Here is a 20,949-nt window from a genome sequence, read left to right as displayed (position 1 = left end):
GCTCAGTCTATTAAAGTGCTCTGTGTGCATTATCTGTCCTGCAGACCGTCCTCCTTTGTCCCCGCCCACCCCTCCCCAGAGAGGTGTTGTACAGTTTGATGCTCGGGGGACGAAGGACTTCCTCAGTCTGTCTGTGGAGCACTTGGGGAGCAGCCGCCTGCCGCTAAACATGTCTAATGTCTAGTCATAAACATGTCTAGTCTAACATGGGAAGAATTTGAACAAGAGTTAGTATAGCAGAGGGAGTGAAGGTAGAGCACATTAGAACATCCATCAGCGGGATAAGAACTACCTAAAATGACAGAAACCATCTTTGAGAAAAATGTATTTGACGTGTCACAACAAGACCTTCTTTTCTGGGCTTCCTTTATGAAACGCCCCAAGAGGCCACAATGGATCATTTCTTGCTTTGGTCCAGACCAAATCAACCAAACTACAGGTGTGAAAGTTGCATGTTGGTTTTCACTGAAATTTGATGTGTAGTTTATATCTAAGTGGTTATATGTGAAAAAATAATGATAGTATTCTGAGTATAACAAGTAGTCAGTGTCAGGTCTGAAGAACGGAACCTGCCAAAATAAAAAAATAAATGAATAAATAATTAGTTAATAAAATGTGACAAAAATTTATATTTTCTGTTTTAATTAATTAATTAATTAATTAATTAATTCATACATTTTCCATTTTATTTATGTATGTATTTATTTGTATTCAATTTTAAATGTATTTATTTATTTTTGCATTTATTGTTTGTTTATTTATTTATTTATTTTGCATTTATTTGTTTTTATTTTATATTTATTTTCAAATGTACTGGTATGTGTTTATTTATATATTTATTTATTTATGCACGATTTTCCCTTTGCATTTCACCCTTATTTATTCCCCCAAACGTATCTATTTCTGTGTTCTTTTCTTTATACATTTCTTTACACATTTGTGTATGTATAAAGAAATGTAATAACCCAACTGTCAGTAAATTTTGTCCTTACTTGAATTTCAGTTGAGCTGAAGATTTTTTCCTCTCCATCCTATTTTATTATCATGTGCAACAAAAGCTTAGATTATAATGACAACTTCCTCCAGCAACGCAGCGTAAATCAGAGATTCCATCTGAGTGTTCTGATCCTAATCCACACGGAATGCATTTCAGAAAGATTCACCATAGACATGAAGGCCTGCGCTAAACCTGGACAGTGTGTGTGTGTGTGTGTGTGCGTGTGTGTGTGTGTGTGTGTGTGTGTGTGTGTGTGTGTGTGTGTGTTCCCCAGGCGGGCTGAAAGTCACCTGATACTTGATGTAATTTCACAGATGAACTGGTCATAAACCTTTATACATGACAGTGTGCACGTGTAGATGGAGGATTAAAGGTATTATTGTAGATGTATATGTGCTCTCCCTCCCTCCCTCCCTCTCTCTCTCTCTAAGCTGTAATGCCCTACAACAGCTGGCATCCTCTCAGTGAATCTTCACACACAGAGTAGCCAGTCTGCTGTTGCTGCAGCAGCATCATCCTCTTACACACCACAAACACAGCGAGCGACTCTTTGACAGGCTTGTTTGGATTTTGCATGGATGCTCCTTTTTCGCTTGGACAGGCAGTAACAGCAGTCTGCAGGCGGAGGATGAGGTAAAACATATGATACTGGACAACACACTTCTTTTCTGTGACAACCTATCATTGCACAAAAGCCAGCCTCATGTGGAAATACCAATAATCATATTAAAAAAATATTTTTAACAGCAGCAAATGCTATAGCCGCTCTTTTGAGAGTATGTTGTTTGTTAGATAATTTGCTAGCCGTTAGACATCCCCCATTTACACTGTTCTTGCTTACTCTATGCTTCTAATGCAATTCAACTTTATTCAAGGTGACTCAGGATTAGTGTAAATGCTTTGTATCCCATTTATAGTATGGTATAATATAATATGGAGTGACTGAATATTAAAGTAATAGTACAACATTTTGGAAAAAATATCCTTAATTTCCCTTCTTTCTGAAACTGAAATGAAAAGATTGATATCTATCTCCCTCAGTGTCTCAATGTGTAGGCAGCATTCTACAGTTTAAACTATTTTATATACTGTTGGGGAGCTTTGTCCATTGGTTTCCAACCTAGGGGTCAGGCCCCTCCAAAGGGACACCAGATAAATCTGAAGGGTCGTGAGATGATTAAAGCTTCAGTAGGCAACAATTCTTTTGGCATCATTCGGCAAAAATTCCACAATAATCTTTCATCATATTGTAATTCAAGAGTTCTGAGAGATAACTAGACTTCTGCTCCTCCTCATGGCTCTGTTTTTTTTAGTCTTTAGAAAATCTAGCCCGTGACAGGAGACTTTGTCCAATCACAGGTCATTTCAGAGAGAGAGAGCGTTCCTATTGGCTGTTCAGTCAACGGAAGCAGCTGTCAATCACTCGCGAACTCCGATCAAACGGTCAAACTAGGCAGCACTGATCAAATATTAATCAATATTCTGTTGCTGTAATGCCCATTTTTTTCCCCTCAAATGTTTTCAGAAACATCTTGTAGTGTACTGTTTAGCTTTAAAACAAGAAAGTTTGCTGCGGCTGGTGAGCGGTGCTTGGCATTTCCTCAACTGATCTCAACATGGCTGCTGGGTCACAAACATTCTCATTTTACAGCTAAACAGTACACTACAAGATGTTTCTGAAAACATTTGAGGTGAGAAATAGCCATTACAGTAACAGGATATTGATTAATATTTGATCAACGCTGCCTAGTTTGACCGTTTGATCGGAGTTCGCGAGTGATTGACAGCTGCTCAGAGACATCAGGCTCCAGCTCGGCTCTGATTGGTTGTTTTCCTCCAGTCTGTAAAATCTTGCTGGTGCCATTCGGAGCACCGGAGGACACCGGAGGAAAATTATTTCTTTCAGATTACCTGTCTCATGTACTACTGTCAGAGCCTCTGCCTACTGCTGCTTTAAGTGCTGTACTTCAGTAGATATTACTCGCGAACTCCGACCAAACGTTCAAACTAGGCAGCGCTGATCAAATATGAATCAATATTATGTTACGTTAATGCCTATTTCTCTCCTCAAATGTTTTCAGAATCATCTTGTAGTGTACAGTTTAGCTGTAGAATGAGAAAGTTTGTGACCCAGCAGCAATTTTGGAAATCTCTCGAAGGAACACCAAGTACCGGTCACATGACCGGAGCACAGCCAATTGGAGCGCTCTCTCAATGAAATTACCAGTGATTGGCCAAAGTCTCCCGTCACAGGCTAGATTTTCTAAAGCCTGAAAACAGAGCCATAAGGAGGAGCAGAAGTCTAGTTATCTCTCAGAACACTTGAATTACAATATGCTGAAAGGTTATTATGGAATGATTGCCCAATGATGCCAAAAATATACTGCCTACTGCCACTTTAATGCAGCCTGGCTCTGCACCCGCCACCTGCCGGATAAAAAAAATAATTAAATTCTGTGATTGAAAATGAATCATACAAATCAGTCACAGGTTCTAGGAGTTAAACAATCAGTCAGACAGATGAGAAATCATTAGATATATAATTTCATACAGTATTCCGTACACAGCGTCATTACAAATATACAGACCCAGCCTTCATAAGAATGTGTATTATACAAAAACAAGTAGAACAATTGTATGTGATACGGGTGGGATTATTAAAGAGAACAGAGTGAGAGTTAATAATGAGCACAAGTGTTCCAGTGTACACATGCTCTGGGTTCAAGACTGTTTGTAATCACCAACAAAGATTAAAGGTTGACTCTTGGCATACAGCATAATCTGACTATCAGCTCAAATGCAGCACATGACATGAAATCCTTTTGTCATTTGGGTCAGATGCTGAACATTAAAGGAGCAGGACAGTCCGCACGGGAATTCAGGTCAGTGGTATTTAGTGAGTGAGCCAACAACACAATAGCAGCAGCAGCAGCAGCAGCAGCAGGCAGCTGTTTCCAGTAAAAAAAAAAAAAAAAGCCACTACCTGCTGAGCACCAAACAGCAGACAGACACAGTTAGCGACTAGCTGGTGAACACAGTGGAGCATTTAGCAGGTAAAGAGACAGATATTTCCCTCAGGAGTTGGTGGAGACCAAAAACAGAGCTAAAAGAGAGAGTGAATATTGCACTTCATGTGGTCAGAAACAAAAATCCAAATCTAATCCAAATAAATCTTATTACAGCTTTAACTCTTTGACTCCTACATTGTTTATACTTGTCTATTCAGAAGTGAATGTTTTGGCAAAGAGATGATTGGATCCGCCCCCAATAACTGAATTTAATTTCAGTAAGTAACCAGTATCATGTTCAGTTTCTCACGAATATCGGTTCAGAATTAAAGCAGCAGTTGGTAGAAATGGAGCAAATGTGATTGAAAAAAGTGATTTTTATAAAACGGTCACTATATCCTGACAGTAGTGCAAGAGACAGGTAGAAAACATCATGTTCCTCTGTGTCCTCCAGTGTCCTCCGGTGCTCCTAACGGCATCTGCAAGATTTCACAGACCGGAGGAAAACAAGCAGTCAGAGCTGATCTGGAGTTTGGCGTCCAGCTGTCAATCACTCGCAAACTCCGACCAAACGTTCAATCTAAGCAGGCAATACATTCAAGATAGGGTCTATTACGTTTGAAAACTAGCATAATTTCAAAGTAGCATCGCCTCAGGAGCTCCGTCTGTTCTCATGATCCCATCACTGATATCACATGAATACTACTGCTATACACATACCCCACATCAACTCTTGCAAAGCACCAGACTTTTTCTAGATATTGTTTGTATTAAAAAAAATATATTTTTGTGACAACAGGAAGTGCAGCATCCATCATGCCCCGAGCACTGCAACATTGACGGCATTGATCTGAAGGTGGGTGGGAAGAGGACGATATTACTGATGATGTCATAGTGACAGATGTGTTGTTTTTCTTATTCAACTAAATTATCTTGTATTGCTTTAATGACTGTGTGATGCATCTGTTGCAAGTACTGTATCTGTTTATGTACATGCATGCACATAAAGACAGCACAGGTACGCAGGTCCACGTGCATGAATGTGTCAGCAGCGATGAGTGAACAGGCAGCGGTCCATGTGCCCTCACCATCACGCAAGGGCCCGGGTCACCAGACGGCCCTCCACCGAGTTGCCATGGTGGGGAACGGTGACGCCATGGCTGCTCTGATTCAGGGAGGCTGTGCTGTGGACCTGCAGGACAGAGTGAGTGGTGGACACGCTGTACACGTCACACACCTACAGGAAAACTCATTCATACATTCTCAATTTTGATTGGTTGATAAAGATGCTAATAGTTTTGTGATGGGAATGCTATGTCCAATGTGTGCTTGAGGACGGCAACACTGCGCTGCATGAGGTGTCTTGGCATGGTTTCTCTCACTGCGTCAAACTGCTGGTCAAGTCAGGAGCTGATGTAAACATCGGGAACAAGGTAGGATAATAATAATAATAATAATAATAATAATAATAATAATACACGTTATATTTCACAACATAACATTTAAACAACACAAGGTCTACTTATTTTCTGAAACTTTCATCCATATCTTGTACTTGCAGCTTTCCACAGCAGATAGAGAAGCTTACTTTTCAAAATAATAGTTACAAAGTGCTTCACAGAACATAAATGATATGGCATAAGCCGTGTTCCCATTCACATATTTTTATGCGCATTTTGATGTATTGCATTAGAAGAGCTATATGGAAATGGCAACATTCCATAAAACTTCATCAGCTGCTAAAAAGAAAAGGGGGTTTTAACTTTATCGAAATAGAGATGATGCACTAAATGGAAATGCCTTTGCCGAATAAATTCTGACGTAGCGAACATTTAACTCACATGACCGATCAGCTGTTTCTGCTGTCGGCGTCTTCCCGGATGTATATTTATGTTGTCTTTGCATCATGAAACATGGCCAATACTGGCTGACATGAACACAATTCAAATTTGTCCAATTTAAACAAATTCCTGAAGACTTCTTACTGTTTTTCTATCGTACATGGGTTCATGGATGTATAAAGAGAACTGGATACAGCGCTGGAGGCGGGCTCCAGGAAGAGCACCGGGCTTTGAATCAAATTTTCGTAGTGGCCAAATGGCGGTACTACAGCTTCCATGTCCGTCACGTGATGCCATTGGACCCAAAAAGACTTTTTCCCATAGACTTACATTGGGAAAGAGACGTCTGTAACTCAGCGGATAATTTTTTTTTTTAGTTAAAAATCAACTTCCCAGTATGAACACTTGAATAGTCCTTATTTAAATCATTAGGTCTTAAAAGTTGTAAAATGCACTGTAAGCTGAATCCAGAGTTTATGTGAATGAGACCCAGACCGAGGCTGGAGCGAGGGCTGGGAGGTGGAGTTATAGGAAACACTACTGTGCCTGCTCTATGGGCTCAATGGATGCAAAACATCGCTGGAAGATCCGGGTACTTTATCCCTCGCCAATTGAGCCATTTTGGCTTCATATGCCACTGAACAACTCTTATAGGAATGAACAGGAGCCTCCAACGCTGTATCCAGTTCTTTATACATCCATGGATGTCACGGAAGTGTAGCGTCCACCCTCTGGTTCCCCCCCCGGTAAACACTGTTAGCTCTGTCAGCACTGCCATTGTTATAACTGTTAGTGCCAGTTAGCTGCGAGCCGCTGGCACAGCCGTCGCCATGTTGAGAGCCATGTGGAGGCAATAGAAATGTTCATATTGAGCACCTTTAAAGCCCATGTACTATTGCTCCTTACATATGCATTGTAATGTGACAAGAAAGGCTCTGTGGGCCGAAAAACCTGCACATTCAACTATGTGGACCTTCTTGTCAAACTCTTATATAGCATCAGAATATCTGGCTCTTAGAGTTGTGGTGTTACGTACTATATCCTCCCTAACAAACTAACAGGAAAGCCCACTGTGATTCCTCTGCAGTGATTGTATTATGTTGATTCAGGCAAGAAACACAGCGCTCCACCTGGCCTGCCAGAACGCACACGCTCAGACCGCTCGCCTCCTGCTGCTCGGAGGATCCACACCAGACACCAAGAACAATGTGAGTCCTCCAGCATCCCACAATGCACCGGGCTCTCCTCAGAGATGATTTTAAAATATAGTAGACTGTTGGCCATGTCACTATATGACACCATTGAGCTCTAGTAACATGGGCTGTTGAACACTAAGTAACAGTTTCACAATGCACTTGGTGCATCACTGATAATGGTATCATTATAAATGAAGATAAGAAGTCTGTTTTGGTTCCAGAGGGGGGACACCTGTTTGCATGTGGCTGCCCGCTACAACAACATGACCCTGGTAAAGATCCTGCTGAGCTCTCTGTGCTCCGTGACACAGAGAAACCAGGTACAATATGTTATCAATATGATATTGCGAGACATCTTACACAATCCCTCACACATTAGCATGCGAGCGAGCGCACGGTGATTTATATGTGTAAGAAGTTACAAACAGTCCCTTTAAGAACTGCTTAATTTAAAGTCAAGAAAAGATTGCAAGTAGACAAATTACACATTGTTGCATGTTCACCTGATCTACTACACAGTGAAAATAATAGGCTACTTAGTTCCTTCTAGGAATTAAAATTCTTTGGAAATTATGGACCAGTGAAATAAAGTGTTACAGAAACTGCAGACCAGCAAAAAACACACAAACATATACATATAAGGTACATATACATATACATATACATATTGTACAGTAAAGGCCTGTGTCTGTGTTTGCTTCTAGGCCGGGGACACAGCTCTCCATGTGGCTGCTGCTCTGAACCATAAGAAGACAGTTCAGCTCTTATTGGAGGCAGGGACCGATGGGAAAATCAGAAACAATGTAAGTTCCACCTACAAGCTGAATACAACAGATTCCCTATTTCATTATCCTGATATCACAAAATATCAAACTGTTGTTTCATTTTTTAAGGTATCACCTTATACCTTACTAACAAGTTTTGCTCATAACAATAATATTATGCATATTCTTACGTCCTTGTGAGATAACGTCACATTTAATGCAACTAAACAAGGTTCATTTATTCTCATGTAAAACACATTATAATAGTGCTGTTTTAAATCAACAGAGAACAGTGACAATGTTTATTCAAATTAAAGAGGTACTCCAGGGATTTAGCATTCAGCACAGATTAGCATTCAGCACAGATTTCAGGTCCTAGTATGGCTAAAAGACCAAAAGCACAGACCCAACACCTTTAATCCAGAACCACAAAAGAAACGATTACCGTTATAAAGTCGTTCTCCTCACGATGAGTAAACTGAACTTCATGTGTAAAATGGGCCCCTTTAAAGCGTCTTCATTTCAACCGTGGAATATTGCATTATTGTTTTTCTATGGGTCATATGAAAGCTTTTCTAGTGTTTGTGACATACTGTTCATTTCCAGGCAGGTAAAACAGCCCTTGACAAGGCCAGAGATAACAACCACAAAGACGTGGCACATCTCCTGGCCAGAGCTCCTCAGGTTTGTGTCTGCATTATGTGTGTATTGTTGGCAATTAGGGCTGTCAATCGATTAAAATATATACATATATCTATATATAGATAGATATCTATATGTCTATCTATATATATAGATATATAATATTTATTATATTGTCCATAGTTAATCATGATTAATTACACGTTAATCACACATTTCTTTATCTGTTCTAAATGTACCTTAAAGGGAGATTTGTCAAGTATTTAATGCTCATATCAACTTGGGAGTCGGCAAATATGCTGCTTTATGCAAATGTATGTATATATTTATTATTGGAAATCAATTAACAACACAAAACAATGACAGATATTGTCCAGAAACCCTCACAGGTACTGCATTTAACATAAAACAATATGCTCAAATCATAACATGGCAAACTGCAGCCCAACAGGCAACAACAGCTGTCAGTGTGTCAGTGTGCTGACTTGACTATGACTTGCCCCAAACTGCATGTGATTATCATAAAGTGGGCATGTCTGTAAAGGGGAGACTCGTGGGTACCCAGAGAACCCATTTTCATTCACATATCTGGAGGTCAGAGGACAAAGGACCCCTTTGAAAATGGCCATGCCAGTTTTTCCTTGCCAAAATTTAGCGCAAGTTTGGAGCGTTATTTAACCTCCTGCAAGACAAGCTAGTATGACATGGTTGTATAATACCAATGGATTCATTAGGTTTAAAACTGAGCCTGCTACAAATTAAAAAACGCAAATTGCATTAATGCGTTAAAGAAGTTAGTGGTTAACGTGTTATTATCGCGTTAACTTTGACAGACCTATTAGCAATACATAATTAAATGTAGCCTAGTAATGTAACCATAGATCACAGATTCTGTTATTGTCCTCAGGTACATCGCTTCATGAGAGGAAGAACAATAAGGAAACGAAGAGAACGACTGACAGCTGAGCGCAGGACCCAGTCTGTCACGAGAGTAGACATCCTACCCAACAAAGTAAGAAAATAACAGAAACAGCTGTTCTTTATAGCATGTGGTGGAGGTCTCCCGGGCTACTGGGAGAATTCTTACTATTGAATTCTTTAGAATCACGATGTACCTCCATCTTGTATACCTCCTGAGCAGGACAGCAGTTCTGTGGTGGAGGAAACCACCAGCAGTGAACAATTGGAGAGCAGACCTGCCGTCAAGGCGGGTCCTCACCAGCAGCAGAAGCAGCAGAAGCAGCAGCAGCATTACCACAAGACCCCAGCCACCATCAGCAGCCCTTACAGCCACCAGAAGAGGAGGAGAGTCAAGGAACAGGTAACAGGAACTGCTGTTTAGCGTGAGTAGTGTTTCATGCCAGCTGATATGATGCCAGTGTGACTGTCTCTGAGTGCTTCATAAATGAGTTTGTTTCACTGACTGATGTTTCAACGCGTTCACCTTGTGCTTAGTTCTGTCTTCGACCAAAGAAATTCTTATTCGACAAACACAAAATTCAATATTTGCAAAATATTTGCTGATTTGTTTTTTGGACTAATTGATTAGTTGATTTAACCGACCATTTTAAAGCACCACTTTAAATCTCGTGTTTAACAGATATGTGCTCATGAGTTTCTTGTAAATAAGTCACTCAAATACCTTTTTGTTTAGTGAGCCACCCCTGGTATATGAGTCTATTCAAACTCAAGGAATACGTGTAAGGTAATATTATTTCCTGCTAATGGTTAGTGCTGATGTCTTGGTGGTGATTTTGCAGCCCAGTCGCCAGGACAAAATGTTGGCATTGGAGGTTTCTGTAAACCAGGGATATGTTGAATAGCGACGTTTTGGCATTCGGTCAGAGCAAGTGAGGTAGTTTAAATGGGAGGGGAGGGGGATGGGTTCAACAAACACAAGGCTTTCATCCAGGAGACCGCTGTTCGTGTCCCTTGCATCATGTTACGATCAGCTGTTTGTTCGTGTCCCGTGTTCACAACGTTCAGTTTCATTTTCACTTTACAAACGTAGTAGTTTTAAGCCCAACCATGTAGTTCTTTCCTAAACCTAACTATAGTGGTTTTGTTGCCTAAGCCTAACCAATCGTTTCACAACGTTAACGATGTGGCATTGCATTTCTTCAAGCGTGATACGAGGCTGATATGAAACGTATTTTTGGTTCGCCATTCAACGTATCTTTGGTTTGCAGAAAAATCCAATGCCAACATTTTTTCTGGCGACTGGGTTTTGATTTTGAGAATCACTGGTCCTGTATTGTTACACTTACATATGAAATTTGCCAATGGTACATGACATAGAGTTTTTGCACGTGCTAATGTTTGTGGTGATGACCAGATAAACACAGCTGCATTCCAGTTTCCACCTGGTCTAAGACTACTCTCATGTCATAACGTCTCTGCATATCATATGATAACAAATGGGAGTAGCCCTTTAACAGAGCTTATGACCCCTTTTTGCAATCTCTACTAACACTCCGTTACTTTTACTCCTTTGCAGGCTTTGAATGAAAAGGATCAGAAGAAAGGCGAGAATGACTCTAACGTTAAGAAGAACCTGCTCCGGGATGTTGGGGAAGATTCTGCTCAGAATGGAAAATCCTATCAGCTTTACACACTGTACCGAGACAAGGACGGCAACATCAGACAGGTTACTGAGGACTAAACTACAAACCGTTTTAACAGTAAAGCAGTGGTTATGCTGAGAGCTTAATTTATAAATCAGAAGGTCCTGGAGTACTGAGAGGGTAAAATAGACATGATGGAACTTAAAAAAAAAAAACACAGTGCTTAACAACTTAGCATGTAGAGCTATGTTATGAGCTATAAAAGATGAACCATCACAGTAACAGGGTACTCTCTGGAATCCTTCCTGCTACTGAGTGTGCAGTTTGTGACATGTGACCGTTCTCCGTATAGGCACCAGCCAATGGATGCCACTGTAAGCCGCTGCTGAAGAAGCTGGAGGGCCAACTGAAAGCCACGCAGGAGGAGATGAGGCTGCACATCTTCAACGTCCAGGAGCAGGTCAACAGTAGACTGGGCCAAATGGACCACAGGAACAGACACCAGGTCTGCTTCTACTCGGTCTATGCTTACAGATCAGGACTATGATTATGACACTTTAACACCTTACAGGGGCAAATTCTCAAAAGGATTGTGCAGCTTTTATGGCCACTAAACCTGCATAAATAAGACAGAAAGAAACTGTGTAATTCTCAAAGCACCTCAAAGGGTGAAATACACCCCTGAATGCGCCACCAAGCAAATAGCGTTTTGGTGCTCCTGTGCTATTTCAGCCTAGTGTTGCAGGAAAGTGTGTAATAGACCCGCCTGTCTACCGGAGGAAAGTGTGTCAGTGACACATTTTGTGTCGCCGAGACATGAATATTACACGCTTGCATGAAGGTGCAGTGTTTTGTAGTGACGGTTGTCACGTGTTGTGTAGTGACGGAAGTGTAACTTCAGAGGTAGTGACATGGTATATGAAGTATAAAGACCACTTATAGTGGACAGGTGGGAAGGTGGATGGGTCCAGTAAACACAAGACTTTCAAGTGGGAGACCAGTATTCAAGAGTGGCGTTTTGTTTTGCCAGTTACGTTAGTGACATTTGTCACGTTTTGTAGCGACGGTTGTGATGTGACGTTTGTTGTGTGTTTTCCGCACTGACGTAACAGGTTTCTGTACGTTTTTTACTTAGTTTACTTACTTATTTTATGCCCAATCATGACATTTTCCCTCAACATAACTAAGTGATTTAGTTTCTTAATCCTAACTGAGTGGCATTGTAGCCCCCTGCTGGTACTGCACATTAATACAGGCGCGTAATATTCACGTCTCTGCAGAAATTTGGTTCAAAATTGATGAATTGAAAAATAAATAATTAAAGCTCCCCTACATGTCATTTTTGGAAATACATGAGAAAAGACCGAGATTTAAATAACCAATGAAGTTACGCTGCTGTGCCTCGTGTGTAAATGTGCACAGCGCCTCTCTAAATGGGGAGAGGCACCTCTAGTTTCTGCTGTGATGGGATCACTGCAGGTATTTAATAAACTCAATAAATGTCTCTAATAGCTCAAAAAACTCTTAAAATAAGAGAATGTAATTAATATTTTCCTTGTTAATGATGTAGTATTTCAACCACTTGCATGTGTGCTCTGCGGTGCAGAGGCATATATGGGCTCAATGAAAGGAGAGAAATTAAATGAGTCCGACCCGAGCCCGGTCTATATGACCCAAGTCATTGACTCAGCGTGTCAGGGCCCGACGGGCTTCTGCCTCAGGCTGACTCTCAACTGACGCATTGGTCTCAGGTGCATTTATACTTTGCCACATGGATAACTGCAATCAGATACAAAAAAAAGGGCAAATTGGACTCAAAACTTTATGGCCCTGTTTGCACTGTAATATCATTAGCGCTGTATCTTTATTGAATGGGACCTTGAGACGGGGCAGATAGTGGTTGCGAGTGATGCACAATTCATGGTGCCATCAGCAGCCGCAATCCATTCTTTGTGTATTCACCCCTCAGTGTCTGGAACTGATGGTTCAGTGCATTTGGGTATATTTTGTGTCTGTAAAGTCAAACCTAAATTTGAATTGTTCTCATATTTGTTGCAAGGAAACTTAAACTGTAATGTTACCATTCAGAATGTATCTCAATTAAAACATTTTAAAAAAGAGGATCAAATATTGTCAGTTGGTACCAAAGATTCACGCCTGCTGGAGTACATACATTTAGGGGGCAATATCACTGAAGAAAAATAACTAAGATTTAACTTTTTTTTACTAATTTGAACATCAAGTATACATGCACAGATTATAATTAGATTTGTTAGCAAAGCAGATTCAATTTCAATTGAAATTTGACAATTTTCATGACAGAAAGTTCCAAAATCGTTTTTTTACAGTGAGATTTTTCTACACTTTGGTTTGGGCAGATTAAAGTGTTGGACGTGCTGAACCAGGAGAGAGCAGCAGCAGAGGGGAAGAACCTGGTTTACAAGATCGAGCAGAGAGCTGCCCAGGGACGAGAGGAAGCCCTGATGACACAGGTACAGTACCAGTTACAAGTTACAGCTGACATTGGATTCCATGCCATGGAAGGAAATCTTATTTACATGTGTGACCTTCATAACTGGGCAAGAAAACCTCAGAACCATTCATATTCTAAATTATGAGATGGAAGGTCAATGTGGTTTGTATGAGGGGCCGTACAAGACATAATTCATTCTTGCACTCACACACACGCATTCTCCTTTCACATACATATATTTTCACTCGCACACACATACATTCTCCTTTCACATACATATATACTCCTTTCGCGTGCATATGTTCTCCTTTCACATACTTATATTCTTCTCACGCATGCATTTATTCTTCTCACACATACTAATATTTGTCTCACACATACATATATTCTTCTTACACATATATATATTCTTGTGCGAGTGAAAATATATGTATGTGAAAGGAGAATGCATGTGTGTGTGAGTGCAAGAATGAATTATGTCTTGTACGACCCCTCATAGGTTTGGACACAACTTGCTGCTTCCTGTATGAAATATACTTTGAAATACGTTGATTCAAATCACCTGAGAGGACTGAGATTGATCTTAATTGTAAGAGTTTTGCCAGATTTTGGCAAAATTGTGACGTGATAAAAATCTGAATTCATAGATTAAATGTAGAAATTGATGTTTAAGTCGGAAGAGATGTGACCTGCTCCATAATTTTGATTCACTTTGACTCAGAAACACATTTTGAGTTTTCCGTATGTCTGTAAAGGCCACGTGCACATGGATTACCACGAGCAGTAAAATAATAATCATCCGAAATTAAGATGGTCCAGTTGTTGTCAGATGTAGCACCTCTAACGGGAATTGAATTTTAAAAGTCAATAGTTTTTTTACTCGCATGAATTAATTTTGTCACGCTAGCTATCTTCATCTGTCAACCACAATCTGTCATCTGTCAATAAACTTTTTTGAGCTGAGTCAATAAACAGTGGCCTTCCGGGAAATACTTTACGACAACGTTACGTTTAAGAGCTTCAAAACTATACTTATCATTTGAATTTGACATTGATTCTTACATTGTATTAAAGCTGCAACTTTATTTATACAGAAACGCATTAAAAAAAAACAACCCAAAATCCACTTTTTCATGAAAAAAACAAGAATGCGCTGCCGCGACTCATTTTGATATAGCAGGTCACAGATGTCATGTCATGTCTGGCACCCCATAGGTGACCGATCTGGTAATGAAAAAGAAATAAAGATATTTAAACTTAATCCCACAGTTCGAAGAATGAAGTCAGAAATTGTGAGAATAAAGTGATTATTTTAAGAGAAAAATCAGAAATGGAGGTCAGAGTGGATTTTTGTCATGTTCGGCACTCCATATAGGTGACCAATCTGGAAATTAAAAATAAATAAAGATATTTAAACTTTAACACACAATTCCAAGAATGAAGTCAGAAATTCTGAGACTAAAGTGATTATTTTAGGAAAAAAGTCAGAATTGGAGGTCAGAGTGGATCTTTGTCACGTTTGGCACTCCATATCGGAGAGCAATCTTTTTACAGCACAAATTGAAGTGAGAAATACCAGCTGCTATCTGAGTGTAATAAGTATGTTGCCTTATTAAGTGAAGGTTTGATTTGCTTGTTTCCTATCTCAAGCAGGCAGCAGTGAGTCATGAACTGAAGAGGTGGTGTATGTCCCAGTTGAAGGACATGGACGTCCACATCCCAGCCAAAGCCCAGTACTACAAACTCCTCCCCTCCCAGTCTGTGGAGCAGTCTGGAGCAGAGGCCGACCTGGAAGCACTCCCCCTGCTGTCTGTGCTATCCGGAGACAGCAGCACCTCGCTGGCTACCTACGTCAACATCCTGCCATCTCAGTCTGCCTGCAGTCTGGGAGGCCCGGAGCAGGAGCAGATGGGGAGCAGGACTTACTTTGAAATGAAAGTGGACAGGTCACCAGGTATGTCCAAGGACAGCTTCTACAGGGCAAGCAATAGAGACCATTTTAAAGGGGCGTTCAGCAAAGATGTTATCACTGCAACAGCATCAACAGCTCACAGTGACCTGTGAGTGAAATGCATTATAAAGACATGTTTGACAGCAGAGAGGAGAAAAAAGATCCAACAGAAACATCTAGTGGAGAAGTAATGTGAATTGGCACAACTTGTCAGTTGTTCATGGAGAAAATTAACAATCACAAACTTCAATTGCATCTCATGGTTTTCCTCAGAGGATGGATTTCGCTCAGTTGTCATGGAGATAGCTTAGTTGTAGTGGTAGGTCTCCATTACAAACACTGCTGAGGAAGACCATTTGAAAAGTCAGATATTTGAATTATGAATTAAGAAGGTTTGCATTTCTTTTTTGTATTAATATTTTTGACAGGACAACAGAACAAATCAGATGTTATCAAACCACTTCACATTCAAAAGACAACATCCTATCAAATGAAACAAAGAGGAGTAGAACAGACCTAAGCAGAGCTTGTAGTGGAAGAGAATAAATGCCATTACTCTCTTATTCACAAGTTGGCGTGTGTGTCGGCCGGTATCAGCAATCTCTTATTCCTTTATTCCTTATTTCTTTTAAGCGTGTTATACCATGTCAGTTATAATCAGCTGTGGTTTTATTGTTATATTATTATACTTGGGCTATTCATCTTCTATAGTAGGCCTAGTATCTCTCCATAATATATTATAGGATGTCTATAGGCTGGAATCAACAGCAGCCAAACAGGCAGACAGGTATACATGCAGAGCTGAGGTGTGTGAGCTCTTCATTCAGGTTTTAGGAGCAGTGTCCCACTCAGGATGCTCCTACGTATTATACAGAGTCACATTTTGAATGTATACAGTGAATAAAAGATACTAGGAGTTATTGGGTTTGAGGATCCTCCCCCAAGATTTTTGATTTAGAAATTTGACTTTAAACTATGTAATTTCACATAATTTCGGGCAATTATTATTACCATAGATAACTCCATAAAGGCTTAAAGATAAAACTTACTATAGCGAGTTGAAAAATAATTTTATTATTTACACTGCTCTAAAAGCAGATTCAGTAAACTTTTAAATAATGTTTCATTGATTATATTTAGAACGAACAGTTCACAAATTATTTTACAAAAAAAGGACATGAACTTGTATCGATAAATTACAGCACCCTCGTTCTAAAAAAGTCTAAAAATTGTTGTAAAAATTATAAAAAAAGTCATAGTATAGTAAGTTGAAAAAAAGTAATGGTTTAGTATGTTGTAAAAATTATAAAAAAAGTCATAGTATATTATGTCAAAAAAGTGATAAAAAAAGTCATAGTATAGTAAGTCATATAAAGTGATAAAAAATTCATAGTATAGTAAGAAAAAATAGTCAGTGTATCGAAATCGACCCTGGTCCAACCCTGGTTGAGTCCTCGGTGTGAAAGGGGTATAAGATGATGAAGCCACTTGTGATAGGACAGTGGGGGTTTGTTTGCGGCCTGTAATTGTACTGCCCAGTTTGACTAACTTGTTCAAATGTAGCCATTTCTGTCATCAGCTCAATCCACACTTTAAATTCACACGGGCCAGATGATTTCCAGTGTCTCAATATTATTCTACATCCTGTTTTTCTTTCTTTATTTTGTTTATAGTGCAATACGTGTGAGCAACATGGACACAAACAGTGCATTACAAGTGACCTACAAATAGGACAACACTAGTGAACAGCATGTAAACAAACATAAAAAGCATACAGTATGAAACAGCACAAGACCAGCTGGAGAACCAGATTCAAACTAACCAAAACAAAGGAGTAAGTATTCTACATCCTGCTGTTGTAGCCAGACGGACCCAGAACCTCTTTCGTTCGTTCACACCGACATTGCTCGGTAACAGACCCAGAATACATGAAGTTAAAGATTCAATCAACTGCACTTGAAACAGTCTATGCAGGGGGGTAATAACACCCTCCCATAGGTGCTCTTTGCACACAGAAATACAGCAGATGTACCATCTTCTTCCTCACTTTTCCAGCAGGTGTCACTGTCTCTTTGTTTTAGTCGGGCTAGTCTACTTGGGGGTCCAGCAGCTTCTGAGAAGGATTGCATCTTTGCTAAAATCAACATGTATATACAGTATGTCAGCTACTGAATGAATGTTTGTTATTTGTATATACGGTAACACTTCATTTTACAGGTCCGCAAATTTCATGGTGATAATTAGCAAGTAACCTGTTTGAAATTTCTTTGGAATTACTGCCAAATTACCCCAATATTTACCTCAAAATGTATTAAAAAATACTTTATTATAAACATCATTTAATAATTATATGCTAAAATATCATATAATGGTTAAAATAGGGCCCTTAGGCTTGAGAAAACTAATAGAAGACACTTCTGATCAGACACAAATCTCACCATTGTGACTTATTGTCTACACAGATGTAACCTGGTAGCTAATGTCATGATTCAGGGAGTTTTTTAAAGAAATTTAAAATATGTTATTTGCTAATAAATTAAATGTATTATTATATTATCAAATATATTAAATAAATGATCAGCTATTGTGAAATAGCTGTATATAATTATTAAATAATGTTTATAATAAAGTAATATTCGATACATTTTGAGGTAAATATTTAATTATCACCTAATTACAATGACAGATCTTCCCTATCGAACAGACTCTAAATGGATGATTTGTTTTCTCTCTATCCCCACACGTGTCATCAGATGACTATGAGAACACCACCCTGTTTCCTCTGCCGGCCAACCACACCTCAGGCCTCCTGCTGGGCTCTGCTGACCCCCCCTGGCAGCCTCCGGGAGTGCAGGACGGTCCCATAGCAGCAGCAGTGATGTCCCTGTGTGGGGAGGGCTTCTCCAGCAGCAGCAGCCAGTCCAGCATCAGCGCCCAGGGACCCAGACCGACCCAACAGGGTCAGGAACACGGCTGTGACAGACAGGACAGGATCCACTTTGGAGAGCTGATGAGTGCACGCAGACGGGTGGGGATCCACACCGAGGGCACCAGAACACTGGAGTTCTTCATCGACCGCCCCGCTGAGCCCACGTTCAGCCAGGAGAGGAACAGTCAGCACGCCATGGAGGTGAGTGGACTAATGGGGCCGGAAGGAGGAACCGCCCACCACAGCAAGCAGCCATAGGCTTGGACTGGACCTGTCAATCAAGCAAACATGCTCCAAAACATGCTGTTCTTTAATTCTTAGAGGGTAATGGCATTTTATTACAACTAGGGCTGTCAATCGATTCAAATATTTAATTGTGATTAATCGCAACACATTTTTTATCTGTTCAAAATGTACCTTAAAGGGAAATTTTTTAATATTTATTATTGGAAACTAATTAACAACACAAAACAATGACAGATATTGTCCAGAAACCCTCACAGGTACTGCATTTAGTATAAAACAATATGCTCAAATCATAACATGGCAAACTGCAGCCCAACAGGCAACAACAGCTGTCAGTGTGTCAGTGTGTTGACTTGACTATGACTTGCCCCAAACTGCATGTGATTATCATAAAGTGGGCATGTCTGTAAAGGGGAGACGCGTCGGTACCCATAGAACCCATTTCATTCACATATCTGGAGGTCAGAGGTCAAGGGACCCCTTTGAAAATGGGCCATGACAGTTTTTCCTCGCCAAAATTTAGCGTAAGTTTTGGGCCTCCTTTGTGACAAGCTAGTATAAAGTAAAAAAAAAACAGAATTCAAGCCGATCTTAAAACTTCAAGTGTGTTGTTTTCTTCCCGTCAGGTGACTCAGCGTTTCTTTGAGACGGTGTCGACTCAGTTGGAACGTTGGTACGAGAGGAAGATCACGGAGGTGGAGCAGCAGACGGAGCTCAGAGTCCAGCAGGACACGAAGGAGCTGCTGCAAAAAATAAGCAAGCTGGAGGAGGAGCTTCAGAAGCTGAAGACCAATGAGACGCCCTGACGGTGACTAATGCTGGAGGGAGACCACAGTGAAGCCAAAACATCTCTCTCTCCGCCCCCATGGTGGCTGGCTGCAGTATAGGTCATAAAGTCAGCCTCCTCCATGTTAGCGGATGGGACATGGGCCAAACTAAAAAGACAAAGTACACGTCAAATATATTTTTTTCCCAAAGATGCTTTCTGTCATTTTAGGTAGTTCTTATCCCGCTGATGTATGTTCATTTATCAAATAAGTTCGGTTTTAATTAGTTACTTGATTCTATCACGACAAGCTGTAGCAGTGCTCGGCTCGGCAGGTGACCTCGATACCGCGGCTCCACCGCCCGATCACTACTGCGTGGACTCTGGTTCCAAATGACGTCAAAATCTCAAGATGGCAGCTCGCTCCCGCATCCGGGATAGTTTGGCTTCACTTAGGAAGTGGAGACACGTCGTCGATCTATATATATATAGTCTATGGGGAACACTGACAGAGAACGCCAGACTTCTCCACTTTGATTGAACATTAAAGGGATAGTATTGATTTTTTGAAGTGGGGTTGTATAAGGTTCTTATCCATAGTAGATGTATTACTACAGTAGACGACGGTCAGCACGCCCCCAGTTTGGAGAAACAGACAGGAGTACCCGTCAGAAAATATTCTAAATATAACGTACACTTAAACTGATGTTGATTTTTTTTTAGGTGAGTCTTTCTTTTTAGGTGTCTAAAGTACATTTTCCTGCCGTCCACAGCAGTACATTGTTTGCTCCCCTGCTGGTACTCCTGTCTGTTTCTCCAAACTGGGGGGTGTGCCGACCGTCATACTCTAGGTAATACACTGACTATGCGTATAACTATTTATACATTCATGTGACGTCACTGTAGCGTACATATTCTGGTAGCCCAGTTTGTCCTGAAAAAAAGAGATGTAAATAACATGATTGTGCATTAGTGATGAGGTTATACATAAGTACAAAAGGAGTCCAGGCCACAGACCAAAAAACAGGAAAATTGGACCTCAGAGGGTTTTAAAACCATCATGAAGTGTTTCAGTATGGAGTCAGTCTTGCCTGAGATGGAAATAAAGCTATGGAAGTTGGACTGGTGTTTTTATTTTTCTTATCTTATAAGTTGTAGTAAATTACATAGAGAATGAACGGAGAGTAACTGAGAATAATTCATAAGAATTTCAAAAATCTGTTAAAAATCTTTAAAAGTAGTGACAGCGTCTTGAAAATCTTGAGCTCCATATAGAGTTTAATGGAGTTCAAATGTTATTTTTTTATATATATCCAAAAATATAAAAGCGATAAACAGTTTGTTTTTGCATAATTTGTTACATATTAACATGAAAAAATGCATTTTACTCCTCAATTTTCATTAAAAATAAAGTGAAACAAAATCATTGTCCACTCATATTAAACATGAATCCCAATTAGTGTATGAGCGTATGAAAATAAGATGCAAGATGAGCATATCTTTTGTTATCATGAACGGCCGAATGGTGCGACGCTTTAAAGGTCCCATATCGTGCTCATTTTCAGGTTCATA

The 20,949-nt window shown here is 40.0% G+C and overlaps 1 protein-coding gene across 1 annotated transcript; it reads left to right on the top strand.

Moving 5' to 3' along the window:
- The first annotated feature begins 1,493 nt into the window (after nucleotides 1–1,493).
- Nucleotides 1,494–19,948, top strand: ankrd6a (ankyrin repeat domain 6a). Its single transcript, XM_074660466.1, has 16 exons — nucleotides 1,494–1,630; nucleotides 3,836–3,879; nucleotides 4,805–5,209; nucleotides 5,340–5,438; nucleotides 6,956–7,054; nucleotides 7,264–7,362; nucleotides 7,747–7,845; nucleotides 8,413–8,490; nucleotides 9,356–9,460; nucleotides 9,590–9,769; nucleotides 10,946–11,095; nucleotides 11,365–11,517; nucleotides 13,391–13,504; nucleotides 15,139–15,439; nucleotides 18,190–18,566; nucleotides 19,238–19,948. Exons 3-16 carry the CDS (start codon nucleotides 5,003–5,005, stop codon nucleotides 19,415–19,417), a joined length of 2,241 nt encoding a protein of 746 aa, XP_074516567.1. The 5' UTR covers nucleotides 1,494–1,630; nucleotides 3,836–3,879; nucleotides 4,805–5,002; the 3' UTR covers nucleotides 19,418–19,948.
- Nucleotides 19,949–20,949: the final 1,001 nt, after the last annotated feature.

This window comes from Sebastes fasciatus, chromosome 15, assembly GCF_043250625.1.
Source record: "Sebastes fasciatus isolate fSebFas1 chromosome 15, fSebFas1.pri, whole genome shotgun sequence".
Lineage (NCBI taxonomy): Eukaryota > Metazoa > Chordata > Actinopteri > Perciformes > Sebastidae > Sebastes > Sebastes fasciatus.
The sequence above is the reverse complement of the archived record's forward strand: the minus strand, read 5'-3'. Positions and strand labels throughout refer to the sequence as shown.

Bases quoted from the DNA above. Each gene is read 5' to 3' on its own strand.
- ankrd6a (XM_074660466.1), top strand. From the start codon at position 5,003: ATGCACATAAAGACAGCACAGGTACGCAGGTCCACGTGCATGAATGTG. The intron at 9,461-9,589 runs GTAAGAAAATAA...CCTCCTGAGCAG, and splicing joins TAGACATCCTACCCAACAAA to GACAGCAGTTCTGTGGTGGA. The intron at 11,518-13,390 runs GTCTGCTTCTAC...TGGTTTGGGCAG, and splicing joins ACCACAGGAACAGACACCAG to ATTAAAGTGTTGGACGTGCT.